Below are 27274 nucleotides of genomic sequence, written 5' to 3'. Positions count from 1 at the left end.
AAAGGGAGAGGGAGGTGGAGTCGGGGGAAGAGAGAGCAGAGGGGAGAGAGACGAGAGATGAGAGAGAGAGTCGGGGGGTCGGGGGAGGCTCGTAGGCCCTCCCCTCTCCCCTCTCGTCTTTTAGTAGGGAGGGGGCGCACACAGGGCTCGCCCCCTGTGTCGCCGGAGGCTCCCCTCCCCCTGTGGGCTGCCAGTCCCCTCGAAAAGGGTTTTCGAGGGGCTGGCACAGGTTGGATCCGGGTCGGGTCTGGACCCGACCCGGGTCCGATCTTAATAAATTTTTTTTTTTTTTTAACTCGTATTACAGTCATAACACTAGTCATTCTAGCTACGGGAGCGAAGGTTCTTTATAGTATATACCGTATTCTTGAGTGTATCCCTTGACTACCAACCAGGCTTTATATCGTTCTAATGACCCATCACTTTTAGTTTTAATTTTGAAGACCCATCTACATCCAATAGCTTTCTTTCCAATGGGTAATGAGGTTATTTTCCAGGTTTTTGCCTTCTCAAGGGCACTAAGTTCTAAGTTCATGACTTCAACCCATTGGGGAATGTTTTTGGCTTCATTATAATGTGACGGTTCATGAAAAGAATGTAACACAATTAGACGCTCTATACTTTGATGTTAGAGACTCATAGGAAACAAACCTATTAGGAGGATTGGAGATTCGACAGGATCTCCTTTAAGAAGTTTCTTCTATATTGGAACCTTGAGAGTATTTTTCTAAGGCACTCATGGGAACTTGTTGACCACACCTAACATAGGTTTGAATTGGTCTATCACTTTCATTTTCAACATTGTTAAGAGGAATATCCTCTAGGTTATTCAACATATTATTAGAAATTTCCTCTTCTTGAGGAGTCACATCTTCTTGAGAGAGAAGATCAAATAAGAAAGCATATTCACTTTCGTCAATATCTTTAGTTTTCTCAAAACCATTTTCATTTTCTAAAAAGGTTACATCTTTAGAGACATAGTTTGTTATTTTTAAGGTCGAAGCATCTAAAACCCTTTTGATTTTCTCCATATTCTATGAAAACACATTCAATAGCTTTAAGAGATAATTTATTTCTTTTATGTGTAAGGACAAAATATTTACACCCAAAAATTCTTAATCTATTGAAATTGGGTGTTCTTTCAAATAATTTCTCATATGTAGATGTATTTTGTAAGGATGAAGATATCATTCTATTTATCAAGTAAGTTGATGTTAGAGCGGCTTCAGCCCAATAACTTTTAGGAATTTCTTTGGAAATAAGAAGTGTCCTAGTGGTTTCCAAAATATGTCTATGCTTTCTTTCGGCTAAACCGTTTTGTTGAGGAGTCCTAGGACATGATCATTGATCACAAATTCCATTTGTTTTCAAATAATTTTGAAATTCATTTGATAGATACTCTCCACCTGAATCGGATCTAAGAGTAGAAATATTACTTGAAAATTGATTTTTGACTATCATATGAAATTTCTTGAAAAAGCAAAGACTTCGGATTTTAAATTGAGAAAATAGATCCACACATATCTAGTGTAGTCATCAATGAAAGTAACATAATAGGAGTATCCTTTTTTTGATATGACCGGAGAAGGACCCCATACGTCCGAGTGAACTAACTTAAAAGGTCTTTTGGACACAAAAGTTCTATTTGGAAAAGGAGTGGATTTCATTTTCCCAAAAATACAATTCTTACAAACAAAATGTTTCTCATTACAAAATTTCTTTCCAAAAAGAAAGGAGTACATTTTTGAAAAACTTGGATATCCAAGTCTTTGGTGCCAAGTTTCAATATTTTTAGCTTGGACATGATTACAAAAAGAATTAGTGGAAAGTTTCAAGTTGCTCATGTAATAGAGATCTCCCCTCCTATGGCCTTGCCCAATCTGCTTCCTGGACCGGAGATCTTGTATAGAGTAAACCTTAGTTGAGAAGGAGATTTCACATCCATGATCACATATTTGAGAAACAGAAAGGAGATTTAAATTAAGTTGAGGTACTACTCTTACGTTTGGCACAAAGAAATCTTTGAAAAAATTTAAAGTTCCAAAACTTTTTACTTGTAAAGATGTACCATCGGCCGTTGAAACATAAGAGTTTTTATAGTTATTACTCAAATTTGAATGCTTATTTTCAAGAGGGGTCATATGAAAGGAAACTCCAGAATATGGCGGCACCCGAAGTTGATGGCGATTTGAGTAGAATTTGAAGTGCCTCCGATAGTTGAGCAAGAGAAAAGGACTCCTTCCCTTTGATGGGCTCCTCCTTCTTTTGTGTAATTTCTTCAGCGGAGGCAACCTTACCTTTTGTGGCTTCATTTAGCTTAGGGCAATTAGGTCTTATAAGACCCGGTTCTTGGCAATGATGGCAAATGACTTTTCTATAGTTGCCATTATAGTTATTTTGCCTCTCAAAGTGTGGATGCTTATAAGCTTTCACATGATTATCGGGTTTATACACGACCAAAACTTCATCTCCTCCCTTAATCATGCCAAGACGTGTTTCTTCTTGGCATATTTCGGCTATGGCGTCTTCCAAAGGAAGAGGCTTAGATCTATGAAGTAGGGAGGATCTAACTTGTTCATATTCGGGCCTAAGCCCATGTAGAAATTGGAAAAAGTGTTTTTTTTTCATTTGTTCTCTCCTTAGTTCCACATCTTCACTAGAGACCCACTTTGGTTCTAGTAGGGATATCTCATCCCATAAGGGTCCAAAGGTACTAAAGTAATCTCTTACACCCATTTCTTCTTGCTTAATAGTACAATTTTTTTCTTGAAGAAAGAATTGACGAGCAAGGTCCTTTTGGAGTATACATACCTTTCATAAAGAACCATGCTTCATTTGCCATACGAAATTTAGCAATGTTGGCGCAAATTTTGAGCTCCATATTGTTCATGAACCAAGCAAGAATTTTTGCATGCCTGCTTTCCCAATCTTCAACTTTAGATTGGGCCTTTATGCGAGCATTTCCTTCAAGTGCTTTTTCTTGACCACCATCCATCTTGGTGAGTTGGAGTTGCAGTTCCGGAATAGTGCCCATGACATATCCCCAAAGCTTTTTACCCTTGAGGTTGTTCTCCATAGCGGCGGCCCACATCATGTAGTTGGTACCATTAAGTTTGAAGGAGAGATTAATCTTTTGTTCTCCTTTCATATTAATCTCAAGAAGAAGACAAACCAATAGAGAAATACAATATGAAAAATATAATTAGTCAACTAGCTATATCAAGAATCAAGAGCATATACCTTGCTTTGATACCATGTAATGAAATATGTGGAAATAAGTACAATGTCCTACAATGGACATTGAGACATAGAAAGCAAATAACAAGCCCAAAAATGGACATACACAAAAGCCAACAATGGCTTGCAAACATAAAATCTTATAAATGCAAGAAAGGGCTTCAAGAAGCCATGCTTTACAAAGGGAGAGACCCCACTTATTTATAGACAAAGGAGTAGTGAGAGAGAGGAAGAAGAGAAAGAGAGAGAGACCACATTTGGGGGGGCCAACAAGGTGTTGTTGGGACCCCCAATGTGAATGCATTAAATGCGTTTCATAAAAAGAAAAACAAAAAATAAAAGAAAGAAAAAGGAAAATTTAGAAAAGAAGAAAAAATATAAAAATGACTACAATGCCCCTATTGGGCAGAATTACAGGAATACCCTTATCGGGTATGATTGGATATCCACATATATATATATATATATATTGATTACATGTATTTTAACAATCTGTACGTCATCTTCTTACAATGTGTTTAAGATTTGGCAAAAAACTAAGTGGATCCATATTGACATGAGTTGAATCTGGTTTAACCCATGGGTCATATTGTGGACGAGGTTCTAATAGTCAACACACTTGCCCTGTCCTTCCACAGCATTGGGTTCCTAAACTTCTAATATACTGAAGGCTTACCTGTTTGACAGTGGGTCATTTGGTGATTAAAGGTGAAAAGACAAAGGAGATAAGAGAGAATTTGATGAATAATTTTTACTGGAGGCAGTTTACAGTAAAACTTACAATTTTCTAACATAATTAATGAGATGAAGTTAAGTTTACAGCTCCTCCTACCCCTGGCGATCCACACATGCATATATATATATATATATATATATATATATATACATGTGAGAGCTCTCAACTGCCATGGCTATCAGTGGATGTTAACACACAAGAAAGCGGAAATCTTTCGTATGTTAGGAAATGACTTTGAATACAATAGGTTCAAGAATGAACCAATAAACATGCACATGAAGTGCGAATACACATATCCACTAAGGGGTTACCGAATGCACATAAAGTGCCAACACACAAACCCACGAAGGGGCAAAGCCACAAAGGCTAAAAAATAATGATCTTCATTATTGGTGGGAGGTAAAACCCCAAAAACCACACATTGAGAAGGGGGGAGACCCCTTTATATACAAGAGGAGAAAGGGAGATTGAGGGGGTCATTGGGGCTCCCACTAGGTAGTCGTTGGGGAGCCCCAACGGTCATATTTATGACTGTTGGGCACCCCAACGACTACACAAGTGGGGCCCCCAATGGTCCCATGTGATAGATTTAATAAAAGAAAAATAAAGAAATAAAAAATAAGAAAATAAGAAAAGAGAAAATAAACCTAAGAGAAAAATACATGATGAAAAGACCAAAATACCCCTATCAGGTATTTTGGGTACAACATAATATATATATATATATATATATATATATATATATATATGATACATGATTATCTTTTAACACCCCCCCCCTCAAACTTTGCGAGGGAAAACGAAAAGTTTGAATACAATAGCAAGAGGCCTCAATCTTCAAAAGTCTTCAATAAAAAGGCGCCATCTTCATAGAAGATTGGTGAAGTTAGCAAATGACTTATTCCAATTGTTCTTGCCAATGAGCTCCCTTAGAAAAATAGAATTATGCTTTCATCTTGCCTTGAAGGTCCTGAAACAAACAAAACAGAAAGCTCAAAGTATACAAGAAAACATTTAAAACAAGTAAGAATCTTCAATTCATAATCATATGATGTACTTTGCATTCAATGATTCACATAAGCTTTGAAAAACAAAACATTGAATGCAAAATTGAGTCATACAATACTTGGATATAAGCAAAAAGGAAAGAAAAAATTCCAATAAATGCTCAAGAATAATAGTCATTACAAGCATATGCGACATCATATAATGAAATAAATCAACACTAAGGTATGTCATTATATGACGATTTTTCAAAGACATTAGGAAATGCTTAAAAAGAAAGCCTTATAAAGAAAAGGCATAAACTTTACACCGGAACATAGTTTTAAAAACCATATGCAAGTCCACTGATGGGACAAAGATATATCTTTTAGTCACAAAAGAACACATGCACATACGAATTGTGCAATATTATGCATATTGCCATATGACAGAAAATATATAATTCAATTAATATCAACATATCTTAACATCCAATTAAGTAGAAAAAACCATCCACCTAAGAGTCAAGAATCAATATCGTTTGAGTAGAGAACTTCACATATTAAGAGAAAAAACTTAATAGATAAATACCAATAAGGCAAAAGCAAAAGATTACATGATGCAAAGACATTGATAATCATTTTTGCTCATAAAATTTCATTGGTCATATAATTTATAAGTGAAGTCACGTTGAAAATACACATAAATCTTTACAATAGGTTTTTCACTACAAACAATCCCCTCTTTAGACCTCTAAAACCCACAAATCAAGTGTATCATCGACTAGACAAAAAGCGCAAAAACATGCGACTAAAGGGCCAAAGACACACACAAAGGTGTGTATAAAACACCTCCTGTCTACATATAATAATACTTGAAATGAGTATTATCGACTAGAACAAGAAAAAAAATGCCAACATGGACTAAAATCACACATAAAAATGTGAATAAACTTTTCTTGTCTACATATAATGACACTCAAAATCAAGTATGTTTAGCTACTAGAACAAGAGTACCAAGCCAACCATGGGCTAAAACACACACGAAGGTGTGACAATACATTTCTTGTCTACATAAAATGACACTTGAAATGAGTGAAAAAAGCCAACCATGGGTATACATCTCAGCGACTAGAATAAGGACACAAATGCCAACATGGACTAAAATCACACACAATGGTGTGATTCAACGTGCCTTGTCTACATATAATGACACTCAAGATAAGTGTGTTCAACCACTAGACCAAGAGAACAAAAGCCACTAACGAGCTAAACATATTACATACAAAAAGTGTAAACCGCCAACTCTTGTCTACATATGGTGACACTTGGATAAGGGGCAAACAACGGAGAAAACACTTGAAGAAGGAAAGCTTGAAATGAAAATACAATTAAAGATCATCAAGTTTTCAATATACCTTGAAACACTATGGTTCCAAACTTTAAACATCCATCATAAGTATACATAAATAAGAGCATAAAAAAAAACAATGGCCAAAAACAAACGAGTGACACTCAAAATTAGAGATCACATAACATGTCATTTAGAGTCAAACTACAAGTTGACAATCTAAAACGACATAACACGAGGTGCCCGTAACTCACCTCAACATACATCTCTAGTAGAACAATAACAAGGCAAAAAAGGATTGATGTGTCATATAACAACTTATGATGGACAAAATAAGTGCCATAAAAGGCAAAAATACTCTTTCAAATACAGAATGACATGTAAAAAAATCATCTTGGGATAATCAAGAGAAAAACCAAGCTCTTCACAAAGGAATCACAAGAACCATAACATTTCACAAAGAGAGCTTAAACACAATACCCAAAGAAAGGATATTCAAAATACTTGAAAAATAAATTTATAAAATTGGGATTAAATCCCACGCAAGCATTAATATTCTTTGATTGTGATGAGATATGCGGAAACATACAAAGTGCTATAAGCACTAACAATGTCTTATAATGATCAAACAAAAGAGTCAATATCCAAGTCCATTAAGGGACAATGCACTCACAAGCCTTGATAAAGTCTCTAAAATATAAAAGACTCTAAAATACTTTCACAAAAAATGTGCACAAAGGCACTCAAACAATACTTAAACAAATACACAAAAAAGGCGTAAAAGGAGCAAACATGTACTAAGGCATGCATTTCATAAAAAGAGGGAATGCTTGAGTCTCTCAAGCTTTGATTATGCAATTATATGCTTAACAAGTGCAATTCAATGCAAGACAAAGGAGACCATATTACAGCCAACGTAGGCATCCTTTAAAAGAAGAGATACAATCAAGAGGTTTTGAAACCTTATGTGAAAAATACAAACAGACAAGTTTATAAAATTGCATCATTAGAAGAAAATCCAAACTAATGAAATCTTTTATACCAAAAGATGCAATAGAAACACTATGAAATAATGCATATCAAGATTCTATATAGTGTGTGAAGTTCTTTTAAAAGATCTTTCTTAATGAACACAATGGTTCATACAACATATTTATCACAAAAAATTTAAAAAAATCTTTAAATAAACCAAAAACATTGAAAGATCTTTACAATCCTTCTATTCACAAGAATCGCGGAATTCTCACAAATAGTTATCATTAACAAGAACCACTTAAGATTCATACAAAAGTGAACAACAAAGATTTAGATGTGAGAAATTCACATACAAGAATTATATCATTTTTTCATAAAAAATGCACTAAAACCCATAAACAAGAGAGGACCTCAAAACAAATTAGGTTTCATATGAGAGTCAAGAGCATTAAGCAAAGACCAATAATTTAGCAAGAAAACATATAATTTTAGAAGTTATCTTATAAGTCAATCATGAAACACCTATGCAAAAATCATCAATCTTACATAATTGAAGACAATTTTGAAAAACATCACTCTATAGAGGATTCTTCATAAATTACTATTGTATGTGATGGGAAATCGATAGATGTGTAGAGAAGAATGTGAATTATCCCAATTCTTAATAAACTAAAAGTTTCAACCCAATTTTCTTTAAGAGCTTTCTACACATATGCTTTCAAAGAAAATATATGCAATTGATGACTTCAAAGTATGAAAGTTATTTTAGAAGAATTTTAAATTCGAAAAATGTTAAAAGATTTTATGCTTTCAAACACTCTTTAAAGAGTGTTAAAAGATTTTATCACAACCACATACAAGGCTTTTAAATCATATGCAAGACATGAAATAGAACCTCCTAAAGCCATACACGAGTAAGATCAAATTATGCTTTGGGAGATAAACGACCCATTAAAGTATGTCTTGAGCAACCATATATCTAGAAAATAACAAGTTCCCAATTAATATTTTTTTTAATTAAAACATGCGAGTAAGTGAAATGTGATATACGAAAATAATAAGGGTTCAAATGAAGACCCAAATCACACAATCACTCAACATGCAACATAATGATAACGGAAACATATGCATATAAATGATCAAACAAATAGCTTTATGATTCATGCTACTTTCAAGAAACAAAATAGTACATACCGAATGACTTCAAAAAGATAGAGAAGAGAAACAATGAATACTTCACCATTCTTTGAAGTTTTTTTGAGCAACACGGTTTCCGATGCACCAAAAGACAACCCGATCACGACCTCACTCTGATACTATGTTAGGAAATGATTTTGAATACAATAGGTTCAAGAATGAACCAATAAACATGCACATGAAGTGCGAATACACACACCCACTAAGGGGTAACCGAATGCACATAAAGTGCCAACACACAAATCCACTAAGGGGCAAAGCCACAAAGGCTAAAAAATAATGATCTTCATTATTGGTGGGAGGTAAAACCCCAAAAACCACACATTGAGAAGGGGGGGAGACCCCTTTATATACAAGAGGAGAATGGGAGATTGAGGGGGTCATTGGGGCTCCCACTAGGTAGTCGTTGGGGAGCCCCAACGGTCATGTTTATGACCGTTGGGCACCCCAACGACTACACAAGTGGGGCCCCCAATGGTCCCATGTGATAGATTTAATAAAAGAAAAATAAAGAAATAAAAAATAAGAAAATAAGAAAATAAGAAATAAGAAAATAAACCTAAGAGAAAAATACATGATGAAAAGATCAAAATACCCTTATCGGGTATTTTGGGTACAACATAAAAAATATACATATATATATGTATGTATATATATATATATATATATGTATATATGATACATGATTATCTTTTAACACCGTATAGTCTGTATTTGTGGATTCTTCAGAATAGATTCATAATAATCAAATTAAAGTGATGTATCTATGGAGGACGAACATTAAAGTATGCCTGACCAGACACATGTAATACTGCCTTAGTATTTCAAGATCCATTCAAATTTGAAAAAGGCTGAAAGTTAGAGATTCATCAAAAGGCAATGTTGCTCCAACTACCTAATCAAAGGGCTACTGCTGTACCAATCAAAAAGACTGTTGTAGCTACCGGGCGACAGAATGGAAATTCTAATATATATATATATATTATATTATGTAAATATTAAAGAATCCCCTATTGAAGGCTTTTTTGGCAATTGTAATATGTTGTGTCAAAATCTTTGACTCTGTTAATGTGGCATGGATGATGGGGCTGTTTATGTTTCTTTAACAGAAATAACAATTTCCCTGAAAATGGGCTTTTGTTTAAAATAAAAGTAAACAGAATATAAATACATTCAGGCACTACCTAAACTTTTGTACTATGTATTTTGATTTGAATTGATGCTAATTTGATATCTATATGGACTTTTTGTACATCAGTACGTCTAGTTGTTGAAACAGTATCCCCTGTTCTGTTGTGGCTTGATTGAATGTTTAAACAATTCACTTTTACATGTGCTCAGATTAGCTTGGCACACAATTTTGCATTTGTGGAAATGGAAAGACAGATAATCACACAAGCATATTATATTTATTTATTTATTATAGAATTTCATCCTTGAATTTATCAGAAATACTGGAAAAGAAAGGAAATCATTCTTTTCATGTGTTGAAAAGGATTAATTTTTGGCCTTTCCTTTCCAATTTTTGCTATCTTCTCTCCTTTATGTTTATTCGATGTATTCTTTTTGTTGTAAATCATGTTATCTTCTCCTTTATAGTGGTACACTCTTTACGTAGTACCACTATAATCATGTTATCTTCTCCTTTATGTTTCATAAAATGTTGTTCTTGCAGGTTTCACACACGTACTCAAAGGAGGTTGCTGGAAATCCAGTAATTTCCCCACATCTTTACAAGTTCCATGGCATTCTAAATGGTATTGATCCTGATATCTGGGATCCTTACAATGATCCTTTCATACCTGTAAGTTTATTTCTGATTAATGTTTATTCGATGTATTCTTTTTGTTGTAAATCAAGAAGTCAAGAACCAATATTCAGTGGGAGGCAACCCTATTGAGCAACAATTTCTGCTTTGGTGGTCTTGTTAAAGCCTGTTTGTATTTTACTGTTTGTTGTTTGTAGAATTTCATGTCTGAAATATTGCCTTAATTATTATGTGAATTGAGTGATTAGATCATGTTTCTTGTTTCTTGTTGTGAAGAATAATTGGCCACAAAAGAGTTGATAGAAAAGTCTATTAGCATAAGGTTCACTCAAGTCTCTAAAAAAGTGTTGGTATTGTAAGAAAATGAGAATCTTCCACGAAAGCACAAATGCTTGCAGTAAGTGTCTATCAAAGACACTTCAATCATAACCCACTAAAGGGCATAAATGAGAGAACTCAAAAGAAAAATAATAAACTTTATTTCATTCACATAAAATGCTTAACAAGAATTGATACATTGAGAGGGGAGTTACCCCTATTTATATACATTGAGAGAGGGAGAGAGAATAGCTTTTAGAAGACTCAACAGAGTCGTTGGAGCTAGTCCAACGGCTCTATTTGTAGCCATTGGACTAGATCCAATGGCTATTCAAAACTAGTCAAATTGTTGACTAGTTTTGAGTCTAGTTCAATATGAACTAGACAATCCTAAAATACAAAAATAAAGAGAAGAAAAAGAAAAAGAAAAAGAAAAAGAAAAAGAAAAAGAAAAAGAAAAAGAAAAAGGAAAATATAAATAATATATTATATATTAAAATATATTATATATAATTATATTTATATATATACACTTTTTAACAGGTATCATATATAATTATATTTATATATATACACTTTTTATTCCTCGCTTTCCGCTTCCCACTTCCTATACATTTTAAAATACATCGCTTCTCGCTTTCGCTTCCCATATCGTTTCCTTCTTCCGCTTCCTAGTCTGACAACCTTGCTGGAAACCCCACCTACATGTTGGAAACATGCTTCCTATGAAACTGTTACCAAAATATGAAACCTAACATTTCTGAATCGTGTGGGAAATATGTGGTGTGCATATAGCAATTGGATTTTGCATGTGTTCTGCATGTTTCCCTTTGATAGGAGATGTTTTAACTCTGTAAAAAAGGTCATGACACATTATTTAAAAATTTTAATTACTTGTTTCTTTTTAAAATCTTATACCTTTTCATATTTTTAATGTTAAAAATTATGTAATTTGCTTATCAAAGGAGGTAATTTCGTAGTAGTGTCAACATACTATTTTCTGCACGCAAAGCCCTAGTATGTATTTAAACAGTTCACTTTATAATATATTTCATTAAAAATAGTCCCACTGTACATTCATTCACGTGAAGTTCAAACAACTTATGATTGTAAAAGGGTCAAAATTCAAAATTTAGTATGTAAAAGGATATACTATGACACAGTGAGTACACTATAGTATATCTGAAAAAACATGCTAACATGATGTTGTATGGCATATCAAACTTTTATGTTAGATTAGAATGATATTTTACTCCTATGCATTAATGAACAAAATGTAATTTGATGTTACGTATGTAATGAAGTGTGCGGGAAGATAAAGAATGCTGCAAGCATTCACAATGTCCAACAATCGACAAATACACAAGGGAAATAATAGCCAAGTCCAGTATGGAACAATACATACACAAGACTTAAGAGAATCACAAACTAAAAATATAAAATCTCTTTTATTGAAAGAGAGCACAAAGGCTTCACTAGAAAATACAAGGGGTTTCACCCCTATTTATACCAGAGTTACCAGAAGCTTCTTAGGTAGGTGGGAAGCTCGCTTCCCGAAAACTCGCTTCCCGGAAACTCGCTTCAGAAGCACGATACTCCTCGCTTCCGAAACTTCATGGGAAGCTCGATTCCCCCACGCTTCTTCTATGCTTCTCATACACATGGTCTATGCATACTATATTATTTTTCTCACGTTTCTTTTCATCTTGTTCATGTATTTTCTCTCACGCTTTCACTCACTTTACATGTACTTTCTTTAAATTGGTAACCATCATTGTTAGATTTTAACAAAAATTTAACTCTTTTACATTAAAATCATGAAATATAAGAATGATCAATTTTATTTTAGTTTTTATTTGTTTCTTTTTTTATTCCATATTGCTTCATTTTTTATTCATATTTTGCTTTTAAATTGAAACTTCGCTTCCCGCTTCGTATAAATTTTAAAATGCCTCGCTTCTCGCTTCCGTTTCCCGTATCGTTTCCCGCTTCCGCTTCCTAGTTTGGCAACCTTGATTTATACACACACTAAGGGTTCAAAAAAGGAGGCCAAAAGGGAGTTCCCAAAGAGTCGTTGGGAGCCCCCAACGACTCTATTGTGGGGCCCCTATTTGGCGTGAAATAAAAAAGAAGAAGAAAAAACAGTAAAGAAAGAAAAGAAAAAATACTTGTTTAATAAATCAACTGTGAAAAGACTATAATACCCCTATCGGGTATTATATATATATGTATTAATACATATGATTTAACACCCCCCCTCAAACTTTAAGGGGAGATGACCGAAAATTTGCCAAGGAGAAACATGAAGCGTGGAGTAGGAAGAGATTTAGTGAAAAAATCTGCTAACTGATATTCTGATGTGACATATGGTAGTGTAACTGTTCTACGTAGATACTCATCACGGACATAGTGGCAGTCCATTTCGATATGTTTGGTCCGTTCATGGAAGGTGTGATTGCTGACAATATAAATGACACTTTTGTTGTCACAGCAAAGCTTTGAAGCTCCAATAATTTCAACCCCCATATATTTGAGAAGACTTTAAAGCCAAACAAGTTTCATTGTAGTGGTTGGCATAACCTGGTATTCAGCTTCAGTAGAAGATAGTGGGACTTTCTGTTGCTTCTTGCCTTTCCAAGCAATTAAAGAAACTTCAAAAAAGACACAAAAGCCAGTAGTTGAGATTCTATCATTAGGATTACTTCCTCAATTTGCATCAATATAGGCAAGTAAATTTAATGAAGAAGATGAGGATAGAAATAGCCCTTTAGTTATGGTGTTCTTGAGGTATTGGATGACCCGGAATACGACACTCATATGCATAGTTGTAGGAGCATGCTGAAATTGACTAGCAGAGTGAACAACGTGAGCGATGTCAGGTCTGGTGATAGTCAGATATGTGAGAGATCCAATGAGTTGTTTGTAGGGTGTGGGATCTTCTAGAAGAACCCCATCGTTCAACCTTAATTTTGCATTTATTACTTCTAGAGTCTCCACATTTTTATTATCCAAAATGCCAAACTTAGTACATATATCTGCAACAAGCTTCATCTTTGACAACATATATCCTCGGGGAGAATATGCAACTTCAATATCAAGGAAATATCTAAGAAAACCTAAGTCAGACATGTCAAAGCTATCTTTTAGCATATTTTTAACATTAACAATACTATTTTGATCATTTTCTGTGATAATCATGTCATCAACATAAAGTAATAAGATAACAATATTCGTACCTACACTTTTCACAAAAAGAGCAGTGTCAGTATAACAAGAACATAATCCCAATTTAATCATGATATCACTAAATCGATCATACCAAGCCTTGGGGGCTTGCTTAAGACCATATAATGCTTTTAAAAGTTTAAGGGTTTGACCTTGTCCAATGTTAACTTCGGGTGGCGGATCCATATATACTTCTTCATTTAGATTCCTATTTAAAAAAGCATTTTTCACATCGAGTTGATATATAGGCCATTTTTTGGTTTATGCAACAACTATTAATATTCTAACACTTGTCATTCTGGCTACAAGAGTGAACGTTTTCTCGTAGTCAATTCCATATTCTTGCGAATATCCCTTAGCCACTAATCTAGCTTTATATCTTTCTAAGGATCCATCACTTTTGGTTTTAACCTTAAAGACCCATCGACACCCAATAGGTTTTTTATGTGAAGGTAGTTTAACTATTTCTTAAGTATTGGCCTTTTTCAAGGCATCTAATTCCATCTTCATGGCTTCAACCCAATGTGGTATAGTTTTGGCTTGATTATAATAAGCAGGTTCATAATATGAATGTAGTGTTATCAGACAAGCCCGATAATTAGGTATAAGGGACTCATATGACACAAACCTATTGGGTGGAATTGATTCTCTAGAAGATCTCCTAACAGGTTTCTTTCAAAGATTCGGTAAGTTGAGAATACTTCTCCAAGGCACTAATAGGCCTTTCTTGTTCTTTTCGGGTATAAACATTAATATTTTCATTACTGATATCACTATTATATGGTGATATATCAATATTGGATACATCACAAGTATCCTCTATATTTTCAAGATGATTCATAGAATCATCACATATATCATCTATAAGTTCATGCAAAAACATGTAGTCAATCTTATTTTGTTTATCTAGTTTTTCAAATCATTTCTCATCTTCCAAAAAGGTTACGTCTTTTGAAACATATAGTTTGTTATTTTTTAAATCAAAACACCTATAGCCTTTTTTATTTTCTCCATAGCCTAAAAAAACACATTCAATCGCCTTTGGGGATAACTTATCTCTCTTATGTAAGAGGACAAAACATTTACAACCAAAGATGCGAAGGCGATTGAAGTCTGGAGAAAATTTGAAAAGTTTTTCATATGGAGAGACATTCTTGAGGTTAAGACAACTTCAACTCAGAATTTTTTTGGAATATTTTTAGAGATAAGCAATGTTTTAGCGGTTTCAATAATATGCATATGTTTTCTTTCCGCTAGTTCATTTTATTGTGGAGTTTTAGGGCACGATTTTTGATGACAAATTCTATTTAGTTTTAAATAATTTTGAAATTCGGTAGATAAATATTCTCCACCAGAATCGGATCTAAGAATGGATATATTGCTTTGAAATTGATTTTGAATTTTCATATGAAACTCTTTAAAGAAGGAAAATACTTCTGATTTATGACTAAGAAAATAAATCCAAACATATCTAGTGAAGTCATCTATGAAAGTGACATAGTAAGAATAACCACCTTTAGACATGACCGGAGATGGACCCCAAACATCCGAGTGTACCGATTCAAAAGGTCTTGTAGAAAGAAATGTTCTAGTTGAAAATGAAATAGCCTTCATTTTCTCAAAAATGCAATATTTGCAATTAATGTCTATTTTCTTACAAAATTTGTTTTCAAATGGAAAAAGATACATTTTTGAATAACTTGGATGTCCAAGTCTTTTATGCCAAATTTCAATGCTTTTATCCTGGACATAAGCACAAAAAGATTTTGTAGGAAAGTTTAGATGGTCCATATAGTAGAGGTCCCTCTTCCTATGGCCTTGCCCAATCCGCTTCTCGGACTGGAGATCCTGTACAAAGCATCCATTAGATGAGAAAGATATTTCACATCCATGGTCGGCGATTTGGGAAACTGAAAAAGATTTAAATTTAGTTTTGAAACAACTCTAACTTTTGGGACAGAAAGATTTTGAGAATTTTTAGAGTTAAGTGTTCCAATACTTGTGATTTTTAAAAAGGTTTCATCGGTCGTGGAAACAAATGAAATTTTTGAATTAGTGCATACATTGGTTAATGCATTCTCATGTGGGGTCATATGAAAAGATGCTCCGGAGTCTAAGATCCAAGAATACGTACCGGGAGATGAAGTAGATGCAATAGCCACACCCGATGTGGAGGAAGTGGCTTTGAGAATTTGTTGTAGAGCCATAGAGATTTGACCAAGAGTTTCTTTGAGGTCGCCGCTCTTGTCTTCATCTTCTTTGGTAGTGGATTCTTCAAGGGAAGCCACCTTAGGCTTGAATGTTCCATTTAGCTTAGGGCAAGCAGGTTTAATGTGACCCGGCTCATAACAATGATGACATACAATCATCTTTCTTCCTCCACTATAATTTCCTTGTTTTCCAAAGTGGGGTGGTTTATAGGTTTTGATATTGTTGCCGGGTTTGGATACGACAAACAATTCATCAATATTCTTACTCATGCCAAGCATAGTTTCCTCTTGTGTGATTTCGGCTATAGCATCTTCTATTGGAGGAAAAATAGACCTATGGAGAAGTGATGACCTCACTTGCTCAAATTCGGGGCGTAGCCCAATCAAAAGTTGAAATAATCGATCTTGTTTAATTTGTTTTTGTCTTAGTTCAACATCTTGTATAGCAACCCTTTTGAGATCTAAAAGAGCCAACTCATCCCATAGTGGATTTAATGCACTATAGTAATCTTGTATACTCGAATCACCTTATTTGGTGGTTCTAATATTTTCTTGCAAAAAATATGCTCTTGCAAGGTCTTTTTGGGTATACATACCCTTCATAAAGAACCAAGCCTCATTGGCTTTGCGGAATTTAGCTATATTTGCACATACATTGAGTTCAACATTGTTCATGAACTAAGCAAGAATCTTGACGTGATTGCTTTCCCAATCTTCAACTTTCCTTTGATGGTCTTCAATGGCTTTGAGGCGAGCATCTCCCTCAAGAGCCTTTTCTTGGTCTCCTTCAATCTTAGTGAGCTCTAATTGCGGTTCTGGAATAAAACCCATTACATAACCCCAAAGTTTCTTACCTTTGAAGTTGTTTTCAATTGCCGATGCCCACATCATGTAGTTCTTTCCATTGAGCTTGAATGATAGATCGATTTTGGATTCCACGATGCCACCAAAGTGTCTGAAGAATAAAGACAATGAGTAAAAAGATGAATATCACGCCTTTGCTTCTATAAACCGAATGACTTTGATACCATGTAATGAAGTATGCGGAAAGATAAAGAATGCTACAAGCATTCACAATGTCTAACAATGGACAAATACACAAGGGAAATAATAGCCAAGTCCAGTATGGGACAATACATACACAAGCCTTAAGAGAATCACAAACTACAACAACAAACAACAACAACTACGCCTTCATCCCAAAACAATTGGGGTCGGCGATATGAACCAACAAAGAAAATCATTATGCGTCTTCCACATGAATCCTTCTCCTCCATTCATTTCTATCCAATGCCATGTCCTCGGTGAGGTTCAAAGCATTCATATCCTTTCTTATCACCTCCATCCATGTCTTCCTAGGCCTACCCCGACCTCTTTTAACTAATATATTTTCCCATTTCTCCATCCTTCTAACTGGAGCATCATTAGGCCTTCGTCGAATATGTCCAAACCACCGTAAACGATTCTCTCTCATCTTATTTTCAATGGGTGCAACGCCTACCTTCTTACGTATCTCCTCGTTCTGAATCTTATCTTTTATTGTATTTCCACACATCCATCTCAGCATACGCATCTCAGCTACACTCATTTTTTGAATATGATGTCTCTTGGCAGCCCAACATTCCGTACTATATAGTAAAGCGGGCCTAATAGTCGTCCTATAAAACTTTCCCTTCAACCGCAATGGCATTCTACGATCGCACAACACTCCAGTTGCACTATTCCATTTCATCCACCCAACCTTTATCCTATGATTTACATCTCCATCAATTTCTCCATACTTTTGAATGATAGATTCCAAATATTTGAAAGAATCATCCACCGGTATTTCGTGCTCACCAAACTTCACTACACTCCCATCACTACTTCGTTGCTTACTAAATCCACATTCCATGTTGCTTAAGAGAATCACAAACTAAAAATATAAAATCTCTTTTATTGAAAGAGAGCACAAAGGCTTCACTAGAAAATACAAGGGGTTTCATCCCTATTTATACACACACTAAGGGTTCAAAAAAGGAGGCCAAAAGGGGGCTCCCAAAGAGTCGTTGGGGCCCCCAACAACTCTATTGTGGGGCCCCTATTTGGCGTAAATTAAAACAAAACAAAAAATAAAAAAATAAAAAACAGAAAATAAAGAAAATAAAAAATAGTTGTTTAATAAAACAACTGTGAAAAGGCTATAATACCCATATCGGGTATTTTATATATATATATATATATATATATATATATATATATATATATATGATTTAATAACGTACATCAGACTGCACATACATTCAACAAGTTTTTCATGCTAACATCAACATAAATTCCAAGTTAAAATCAAATAAGTAGAAAGTAAAACCATGCCCAGGAGTTGAAAGCAAATCTAACCTAACACTAACAATATAATATTAAAAAAATCTATTGATGGTTTGAGAATCTGATTTAATAAATAGATGAATTAAACAATAGAAAGTTACATAAACATGCCTCTTGGAAGCTTGCTTATTGAAACCAATGAAAACCTTAAAGGATAGAGGAAATTTGATACTTAGACTAGGTATTCAATTCTAGTCTGCTATGAAAGACTATATTCTGTTTTTCACAGCTCATTCTCCTTCATCTGGCTAGAAATTTCAGACAAACCCTTCTGCCTCAATCTATTGGTGTGTAAAGCCCATATTTGGGTTTCTACTTTCTAGGTTATCCAATGAACCCGAACGGTGACTACTATGTTAGGGGCTTCTGCCTCTTAGGAGACTATTTGAGAATATGTCTTACATGAGAGCTGCTTGACGATTTTATAAATTTAGGAAACTTAGGGACCAATAAACTGTAATAGAATCTACTAACACCAGCCATGGCCATTAAGAAACTTACTAAAATGCCACTGAACAATGCCTTATAGTTTTACATTCTCGGTTCAAACCAATATTCTGAAAAACTAAATGAAAACACATAACTACGAAAAATGAATGTGTTCAATTCATGTAAGACCAAGATAGGGCTTCTAAGTACCTATGGTCTGGGCCTTCTTGGGTTTGTGGATATGGGTCAGGTAACTGATCCAGAACTAACCCAATTTATTCTACATTAATTATTAAACAAGCCCAAAGATTGTTATAGGTTATAGCTCAAGAATATTAGAAAATAGGCTCTATATGAGGGGGCAATTTATATGGATCTTGTGTTTGGACTGTGATATGGGTCGATAGAAAAAAATTTAGATTATCGACCAAAAAATGGATCATAAATTGATATAAAATCCAAATCCAAGTATACATGGTGAAAATTGAATTTCCAGAACCAGATTAGTCTATGTTGGTCCAAATGCATGTAAATTAGAAAATGAACTTCAGAAAGCTTTTAAGATTTTTTTTCCCAACTTCCAATTTTAAGCTTTGGACCCTGCAACAAATCATGACCATGAATATCAGATGCTCTTCATTGACATATACTGGATTTCACTGAGTCCTGTCCTCATTCATGTGTATGTTTACTATGACAAGTATTTCTGCACCCAGCATTATAAGCAGCCCCATATGAAGCCACAGTCATGAACCAAAGTAGCTTGAGATTCATCCACTATGTACAGTAGGTGAACATCGACCATTGAACCATGAATGACTTATGTAAGGCTTAGGACAATATGGGTCAATTGCGGGTTTCAATGTGTGACAAAACCAAAATCCTGCCACTGGTAATGATCACATGGGGTCATTTCTCATGACCTGCTAATGAGACAGTTTAATGGTTCTTAAGCCGTCACCATCTGATCACATATCATAAGTAATCTAAGTCGCTGCTCCCTCATAGTCGAGATTGCTGCCGACCTAACCACAACTATTTTTTATGGAATAGCTAAGCACCTACAGGGTTTCTTATAGTATTAGCTGATGTCAATAGTTTCAAAAAATACATCACTAGGGTTGCATTTCCATTTCTTGCTTTGTGCTGGCACACAGCTATCTCTAGCTATAGAAATAGGCAGACAAGGGAAAAAAATCCCTAGTGATAGAACTTAGAATTTGACAATTAATTAACCACCATTTTACCATCTCACCTCTATGAACGTTAATGAGGGGCACAAAAATTGCTTTGAGAATGCTTTCATGTTGGTCTTTTATTTTCCCAGCCTTAATCAATCTCTAGTGTGTACCATACCTATTTATTAATATTTATTTGAACCTTCAACCACGTCATAAAGTTGGAAGGTCGATGTTGAGGAAAAGAACTAGTAAATGCTTTTATGTGGCTTTAATCCCAAGCTGGTCCTGTTTCGTTTAGCTCTTAGATAAACCTGCCCCCCCTAAGGAGGTCCTTTATTTGGTTTAACTTTTCAAAATGAGAGGGAATTCCAGTTGTACTTGATTATTCATTAGAAGAAAAAAGTAAAATCCACCCTTCTTGTGTATTAAGTAAAATTTTGGTGATTATTGCATAAGTTTGCCTTAGTTTTAGTGGTTATTAGGATCATGTAGATGATATTTATATAATTCATATCTGCAATTTCAGGTGTCCTACACATCTGAGAATGTTGTTGAAGGAAAAAAGGCTGCTAAGGAGGTCTTGCAGCAGAGACTTGGTTTAAGGAAATATGATCATCCTTTAGTGGGTATTATCACACGTTTAACTGTTCAAAAAGGAATTCACCTCATAAAGCATGCAATCTGGCGAACTCTTGAGCGTAATGGACAGGTACGATATTATGTCTCTTAGTTCCTTTACTCGCTGCTTCTATCAGAAATATTTAATACCATAGTGCCTATTCTTTTAGCCGCTATATTCCTTCTTTTTCAGCATTCATGGTTATATTCGGCAGTTTATGTGCTATATATCTTGCTCTTCTTTATCAGTTATAGATTTGTCTCCAGGTTGTTTTGCTTGGTTCAGCGCCAGATCCTCGGATACAAAAGGATTTTACGAATTTAGCAAACCAATTACATAATTCACATGCTGATCGGGCCCGCCTTTGTTTAACCTATGATGAGCCTCTTTCTCATTTGGTAGGGATGTCACTATTCACTTGCACATGGTGGACATTACCATAGTATATTTAATACTGAACTGTTGGAACTGATTATTTTGGATTTCAATAGATATATGCAGGTGCAGATTTTATTCTAGTTCCATCACTTTTTGAGCCATGTGGACTAACACAACTAATTGCAATGCGATATGGATCTATTCCTGTTGTGCGTAGAACTGGAGGTATATTTTTTGGACGTATTTTAGTTCCTTATTATTATTCATCAATGTGTTCCAGAATGACAGTTTTCCCTGTTTCACAATCTTTCTATTCACATGTTAGACTTTGCAGTTTCACTTAAATTTGGATGTGGACATGTAATTTTCTACAAAAATTATTATTATCATGTGTGTGTACACATATATGTATGCTTGTACATATGTATGTATATGTGTATGTATCGATCAGCAGTCACTATTATTACTGTATGATTGTTTGCCTATATTTCTATTACTGTTAGTTGATCACTGTTTAGGACAGTGTTGTCTCATGATGGTACACCACATTAGTGCAAAGTGTGACCAGTGATACATAGAAGCATACACACTTTGATTTATAGTGTAAGCATCAGCCCCAACTAAACATATAACCTGGTGCCTGTCCTTCAGGATCGGAACTAGTGTTTATGTTTACTATGTGCATGAAAATCAGGATGCATCTTCAAGCTTGATTTTGATTCCTTTCTATCCAAATTTGTTAAAAATTCTCATCAGTAGGTTCATCTTTTAAGATATGAATAGAAGCTGAGATGGGGTAATCCAATATTTAGGAATCCATACATTAATAGTTAATTAGGTTTCATCAATCTAAATGTGTACTTGACTTAGATGTAGCATATTTTGCTAAATGCTCTACATATTGATCCATTTTTATTGTTTTTTTGCAGGACTTAATGACACTGTATTTGATGTTGATCATGATAGAGAGAGATCTAAGGAACAAGGCCTTGAACCAAATGGGTTCAATTTTGAAGGCGCTGACATTGCTGGTGTGGATTATGCACTTAACAGGTTAGTTGCCTGTTTTCCCAAATATGAAATGGATATCTAATGAGTTTGTTTGTCTCAGTAGTTATTATATTAGTATCTATTTATGTCGTTTTAGCCATTTGCTTTTTCAGGAATCACGGTTTGATATTTTCAGTGTCTGTGTATTGTTCACTTTGGAAATTTTAAATAAGCAAACTATGTCATTGTGAATCTTCAAAAGGGTCTAACCCCTCCTGTCAAATGGTGCATCATGGGTGGAAGTGTGTGCGCGGAACTTGACAGAGATGGCTGTGGTCAATCCTCACCGACCATTTTGTGCAATTTTGGACTCGATCAACTTTGTCCAAGTTTTAAAAGGCATTACAAACTAAAAAAAACATAACATATAGTTACATATTGGTGATAATGTAACATTAAAAATTTTAAATTGTTTTTAGTTCATTTGTATATTTATGATTGCATTCTCTCTATATTTATACCACAACCTTGAAATGTTTTTTGAAATTGCCAAGTTGTACCCGCCGCACCGTCACCGATACTGATGTGACATTGTAAGAAAACCTCTTTTTTGAAGCTTGCGCTATGATGCTTCCATTACACAGGATGCTTCCTGATCCATAATATTTTTTACCATGGTGAATAATAGGTCTATGTAGTCCTTGTCTCTTGATTTTTTTTTGGTGAAAAATTTGTTTTTTCATGGATTGTGAAATCCATAGGTACCACCCACCCATCCAACCCTGCATTCTGTCACTGTTTCATCAATGACTGGAAATGGAGATGCAAATTGTTAATTCATGGACAAAGATAGTAATTGATAAAGAAAATGATGTATACGTATAAGCAACAGATGGCATAAAAAAAACAATTTAATCTTTATTTTCTCATGTTAAGTGTCCGTGCATCCCATGCTTGTCAATATAGAAACTTATTTTCCTAGAATACCATACTTGCTGTGCTATCAAAGGTTTTTCAATTAGGAAACTGAAAATGCTCTGCTCATGTCACATGGGTACGCCAAAATGCTTGCCCCTTCAATGCTTCTACTACTATATGTGTGCACATATGTTTTGGTGGGTGGGTTGGGGGTGGTGTTTAGGGTTATCTTAATTCTTATGTGTTTTTCTTTTATACTCTTTTCTTCACTTTTCCTCATTTTTGGTGATGTTTCTTTACAATCTCAACACAGGCAGAGATACATTCATGCACATATACATAGTTGTATATGCATACATTTTAAGAAATGTGTTTTGTACGGGATGTCCATACTAGCATTCTTGTTATGTAGCTCTGTAACGACCCCAACTTGTAGCTATGAAAAAGTGGTAAATTTTTTTTTTCTAATAAGTGCGAAAATATTCCCAGAGACCCAAGGCCTTTACAGTTAAACACAATTACCACCACAAGGGATCTTATACGCATCTTTCAAACCATACCAAACCAAAACTTTATTTATTAAAATGCATGGAGTCTGAGACATAAGCAAATAAGAATGTAAATAAAGCAAAAAGAACAAAAGAAGAGCCACGCCGTCCAAAGGAATCTGCCAAGCAGTCGTATAGTCCCCTCGTGACTTCTGTCAAAAGCAAGTTGCCTCACAGGGAGTCTGAGGCTGAAAAAAAAAACATCAGAATCCAAGGAATTTTGCGTATGAATATTTTTAATGAAATAAATAAGCATAAAGAATACAGATAAAATTCATGCAATAATTTAGAGGGATGCATTTGAAAAGAAGGCATCATTCACGAACTGGGTTTGGATCTTATCCAAACCCAATTCGTGTTTATCTAATTACAGATTTCAACACATGTTCATTAATAATATTAATGGCATATTGTAAATTACCTTTGTTATATGATGGGTATTTTCGTACCCTAGTAATTGTAATAGTGTGTATTTAATGGAAAGCCCAATACCGCAACCTCCACTTGAGGATTCTGCAGCTCTCACGTATTCTCCTCTCACCTTGTGTTCAGTCTTGTGTATGAGAAGGAACCCACAATTTCTATCATGGTATCAGAGCCTCAGATCAAGCCTTAAGGATCATGATCTTCTTATGAACATCCGATAAAGCTTCTTCATCTTCTAGATCTTCTTCTTTCTTCTTATCCATCCGGTAAAGCTTCTTACTCCTTTTCTTATTGTCCTCTTATTTCCTCCTTTATTCCCCTTGTCTTCAAATCAAATCATTCAAATAACGTATTCCCTTTTCTTACAAAATCCAACGTCTTCCTCTTCCAAAACTTGGATTCTCTGTTTGTTGATTTTCTGTTCATGCTTTTGTATTGGCATATTGCAGCATGTGATCTTATACATTAACAACCTAAATAATCACGCAAGCTCGGATTTAAACCATTCGATCTTTGCGTGATCTCAAAGCTTGAATAGGATCACGTTCTTTTGCAATCTGACGACATATCAGATTCAGATCTAGAAGTGATCCCAGATCTGTCTTGACTCTATATTCTTCTCTGTTTTACACTGCTTGTCTATATTCTCTCATATTTTGAAAGAAAACACGTTACTTTCCAAGTAACGTGTCAATTTGTTTGAATTTTTAATTCAAAACAGATTCTTACTGCGTAGTTCTATTTTTCTGCCTCGGTTTTATCATACCAATCGTAAAAATAAAAAATAAAAAAAAATAAAAATTGAGAGAATACGTAGGCAGGTGTCTTGCCTTCATATACCTCAACAGAATGGGATTGCTGAATGAAAGCATCACCATATTGTCAAGAGTGCAATGAGCATGATGCATGATAGTAACCTTCCAGTTACCTTCTAGGCAAAGGCTTTTCATTCAGCCGTTCATATCATAAACCGATTGCACATGAATATCCTGGAAAACAAATCACCCTATCTTTCTTTACATGGTGTTCATCCAAATTATCATGATTTGCGAGTATTCGGGCGTGTATGTTATATTCATGTTGACAGTTCAATGCGACACAAGTTTCAGGATAAGGCCTTGAAGTGCAGATTTGTGGGGTATGCTGATGATTATAAAGGGTACAGATGCTATGATCCTCTGAGCAAGTGTATCAAAATATCCAGGAATGTTGTATTTGATGAATTCAATTTTGACCACAATGTTAACAACGTTCCTGAAATTGAAGTTTATCACCCATGGTTGAACTCTGATCTCTTTTTCAGTGTTGATGATGTTTGTCCTTCAGAATGTAATCAAAGAGATGAGAGAAACATGTCTGATGATGTACAAAGGACTCAAGAAAGTATACTTTCAGATCTACCTTTGCCCCCCAAAAGGTATAAAGGCATTGTTTACTCTCGACGTGAGAAGGGGGCGCTCTCCAATTCTGATCAGGAGATGAATTTTTCTTCTGTTTTTGTTCCATCCTCTGTTCCGAGAAGATCCACTCAACCTCGACATCCTATTGATAGATGGGTAAGTTATGAGAATTTCACTATGGATTTTCAACTCTTCTTAACCTCTTTAGGTAAGGAAGAACAACCCACAACATTTCATTAAGCAACAAATTCTAAGCGATGGATTGAAGCTATGAATGAAGAAATGGAGGCTCTTCATGAATGTGGCACTTGGGAGATTGTTCCCAGACCACATGACCGAAATGTGGTTGGGTCCAAGTGGGTGTATAAAATAAAATATAAGCTGGACGGTAATATTGAGCGATATAAGGCTAGACTGGTTGCCAAGGGATTCACTCAGGAGCAAGGACAAGACTATGATGAGACCTTCAGTCCGATTGTGAAAATGGGCACTATTTGAATCATATTATCATTGGCTATTGAGCATCAGTGGATTATCAGTCAGTTGGACGTAAAAAATGCATTTCTACATGGAACTCTGAAGGAGAAAGTGTACATGGAGCAACCCACCGGGTATGCAGAAGGAAACTCCAAAGAATATGTGTGTTGATTAAAGAACGGTATATATGGTTTGAAGCAAGCCTCTCGATCTTGGTTTGACAGTTTTTCTCTTGAAATAGATAAATATGGTTTTAGTTGATCTCTTCTTAATCACTCTCTCTTCATATTCAAATGCAAAGACACAGTTACCTTGTTATTGATATATGTTGATGACATAATCATTACAGGTAACTCTAATGAACATATTGAGCAAGTCAAAGAACTCCTGAATCACAGGTTTAAGATGAAGGGCCTTGGTAAATTGCGATATTTTCTTGGAGTAGAAGTTGACAGAACTATTGAAGGCATGACACTTACCCAACATACGTATACTATTGATGTTCTCAGTAAGGCAGGTATGAAAGATTGCAGGCCTCTAAGCACGCCCAGTGTACATCAGAAACTTAGTTCCCAAGATGGAGATTTATATGAGGATCCTATAGGATATCGCAGGATAGTAGGGATGCTTCAATATCTCACCTTTACTCGCCCTCATATTGTCTATTCAGTCAATCAGGTATCTCAGTTCATGCATGAACCACGTATTGGACATATGGAAGTTGTTAAACGCATTCTCCGATATTTGAAGGGAACTATTGGGGATGGTCTTTTGTATACATAAAGAGTATGATTTAACATCACATGCATGAATTTCTTGTTTACACAGATGAGATCCAGATGAACGTAGGTCAGTCTCAGGATACTGTGTTTTCGTTGGCCTAAATCTTATCTCTTGGAGCAGTAGAAAACAAAGGGCTATTGCCAGGTCAAGCACAGAAGCTGAATATAGGTCAATGGCAGCTGCTACAACTGAAGTAACATGGATTAGACATCTATTGACATAAGTAGGAGAATCGATATCTAAATGTATTCTCTTATGTGACAATCAAAGTGCCATCAACATGTCATTCAATCCTATCTACCATAATCGTGCCAAGCATATCGAAATTGATCAACATTTTGTAAGACAGAAAGTCGAAGAGAAAGAAATTGAACCAGAATTTGTTCAGACTGCTAATCAAGTTGCTGACTTGTTTACCAAAGGGCTTATCAAGGACAAATTCTGGATGTTGAAAGGCAAGTTGTTCATGGTTCAAAACCATGTACAACTTGAGGGAGGATGAAAAAAAGTCATCATTCACGAACTGCTTATCCAAACCCAATTCGTGTTTATCTAATTACAGATTTCAACACATGTTCATTAATAGTATTAATGGCATATTGTAAATTACTTTTGTTGTATGATGGGTATTTTCATACCCTAGTAATTGTAACAGTGTGTATTTAATGGGAAGCCCAATACCGCAGCCTCCAGTTGAGGATTCTGCAACTCACGTATTCTCCTCTCACCTTGTGCTCAGTCTTGTGTATGAGAAGGAA

The 27274-nt window shown here is 35.0% G+C and overlaps 1 protein-coding gene across 1 annotated transcript in view; it reads left to right on the top strand.

Moving 5' to 3' along the window:
* The window catches only part of SS3 (starch synthase 3), a 113785-nt gene that overhangs the window by 79658 nt on the left and 6853 nt on the right, over positions 1-27274 (top strand). The window contains exons 11-15 of the mRNA XM_089980130.1: positions 10155-10283; positions 20504-20686; positions 20863-20994; positions 21088-21199; positions 21904-22027. Of these exons, the coding sequence (XP_089836256.1) occupies positions 10155-10283; positions 20504-20686; positions 20863-20994; positions 21088-21199; positions 21904-22027 (680 nt within the window). The remainder of the gene's footprint in view (positions 1-10154; positions 10284-20503; positions 20687-20862; positions 20995-21087; positions 21200-21903; positions 22028-27274) is intronic.

Source organism: Nuphar pumila, chromosome 11 (assembly GCF_984573655.1).
Source record: "Nuphar pumila chromosome 11, dmNupPumi1.hap1.1, whole genome shotgun sequence".
Classification (NCBI taxonomy): Eukaryota; Viridiplantae; Streptophyta; class Magnoliopsida; order Nymphaeales; family Nymphaeaceae; genus Nuphar; species Nuphar pumila.
Note: the sequence above shows the minus strand (reverse complement) of the source record. Positions and strands in the feature narration are given on the sequence as shown.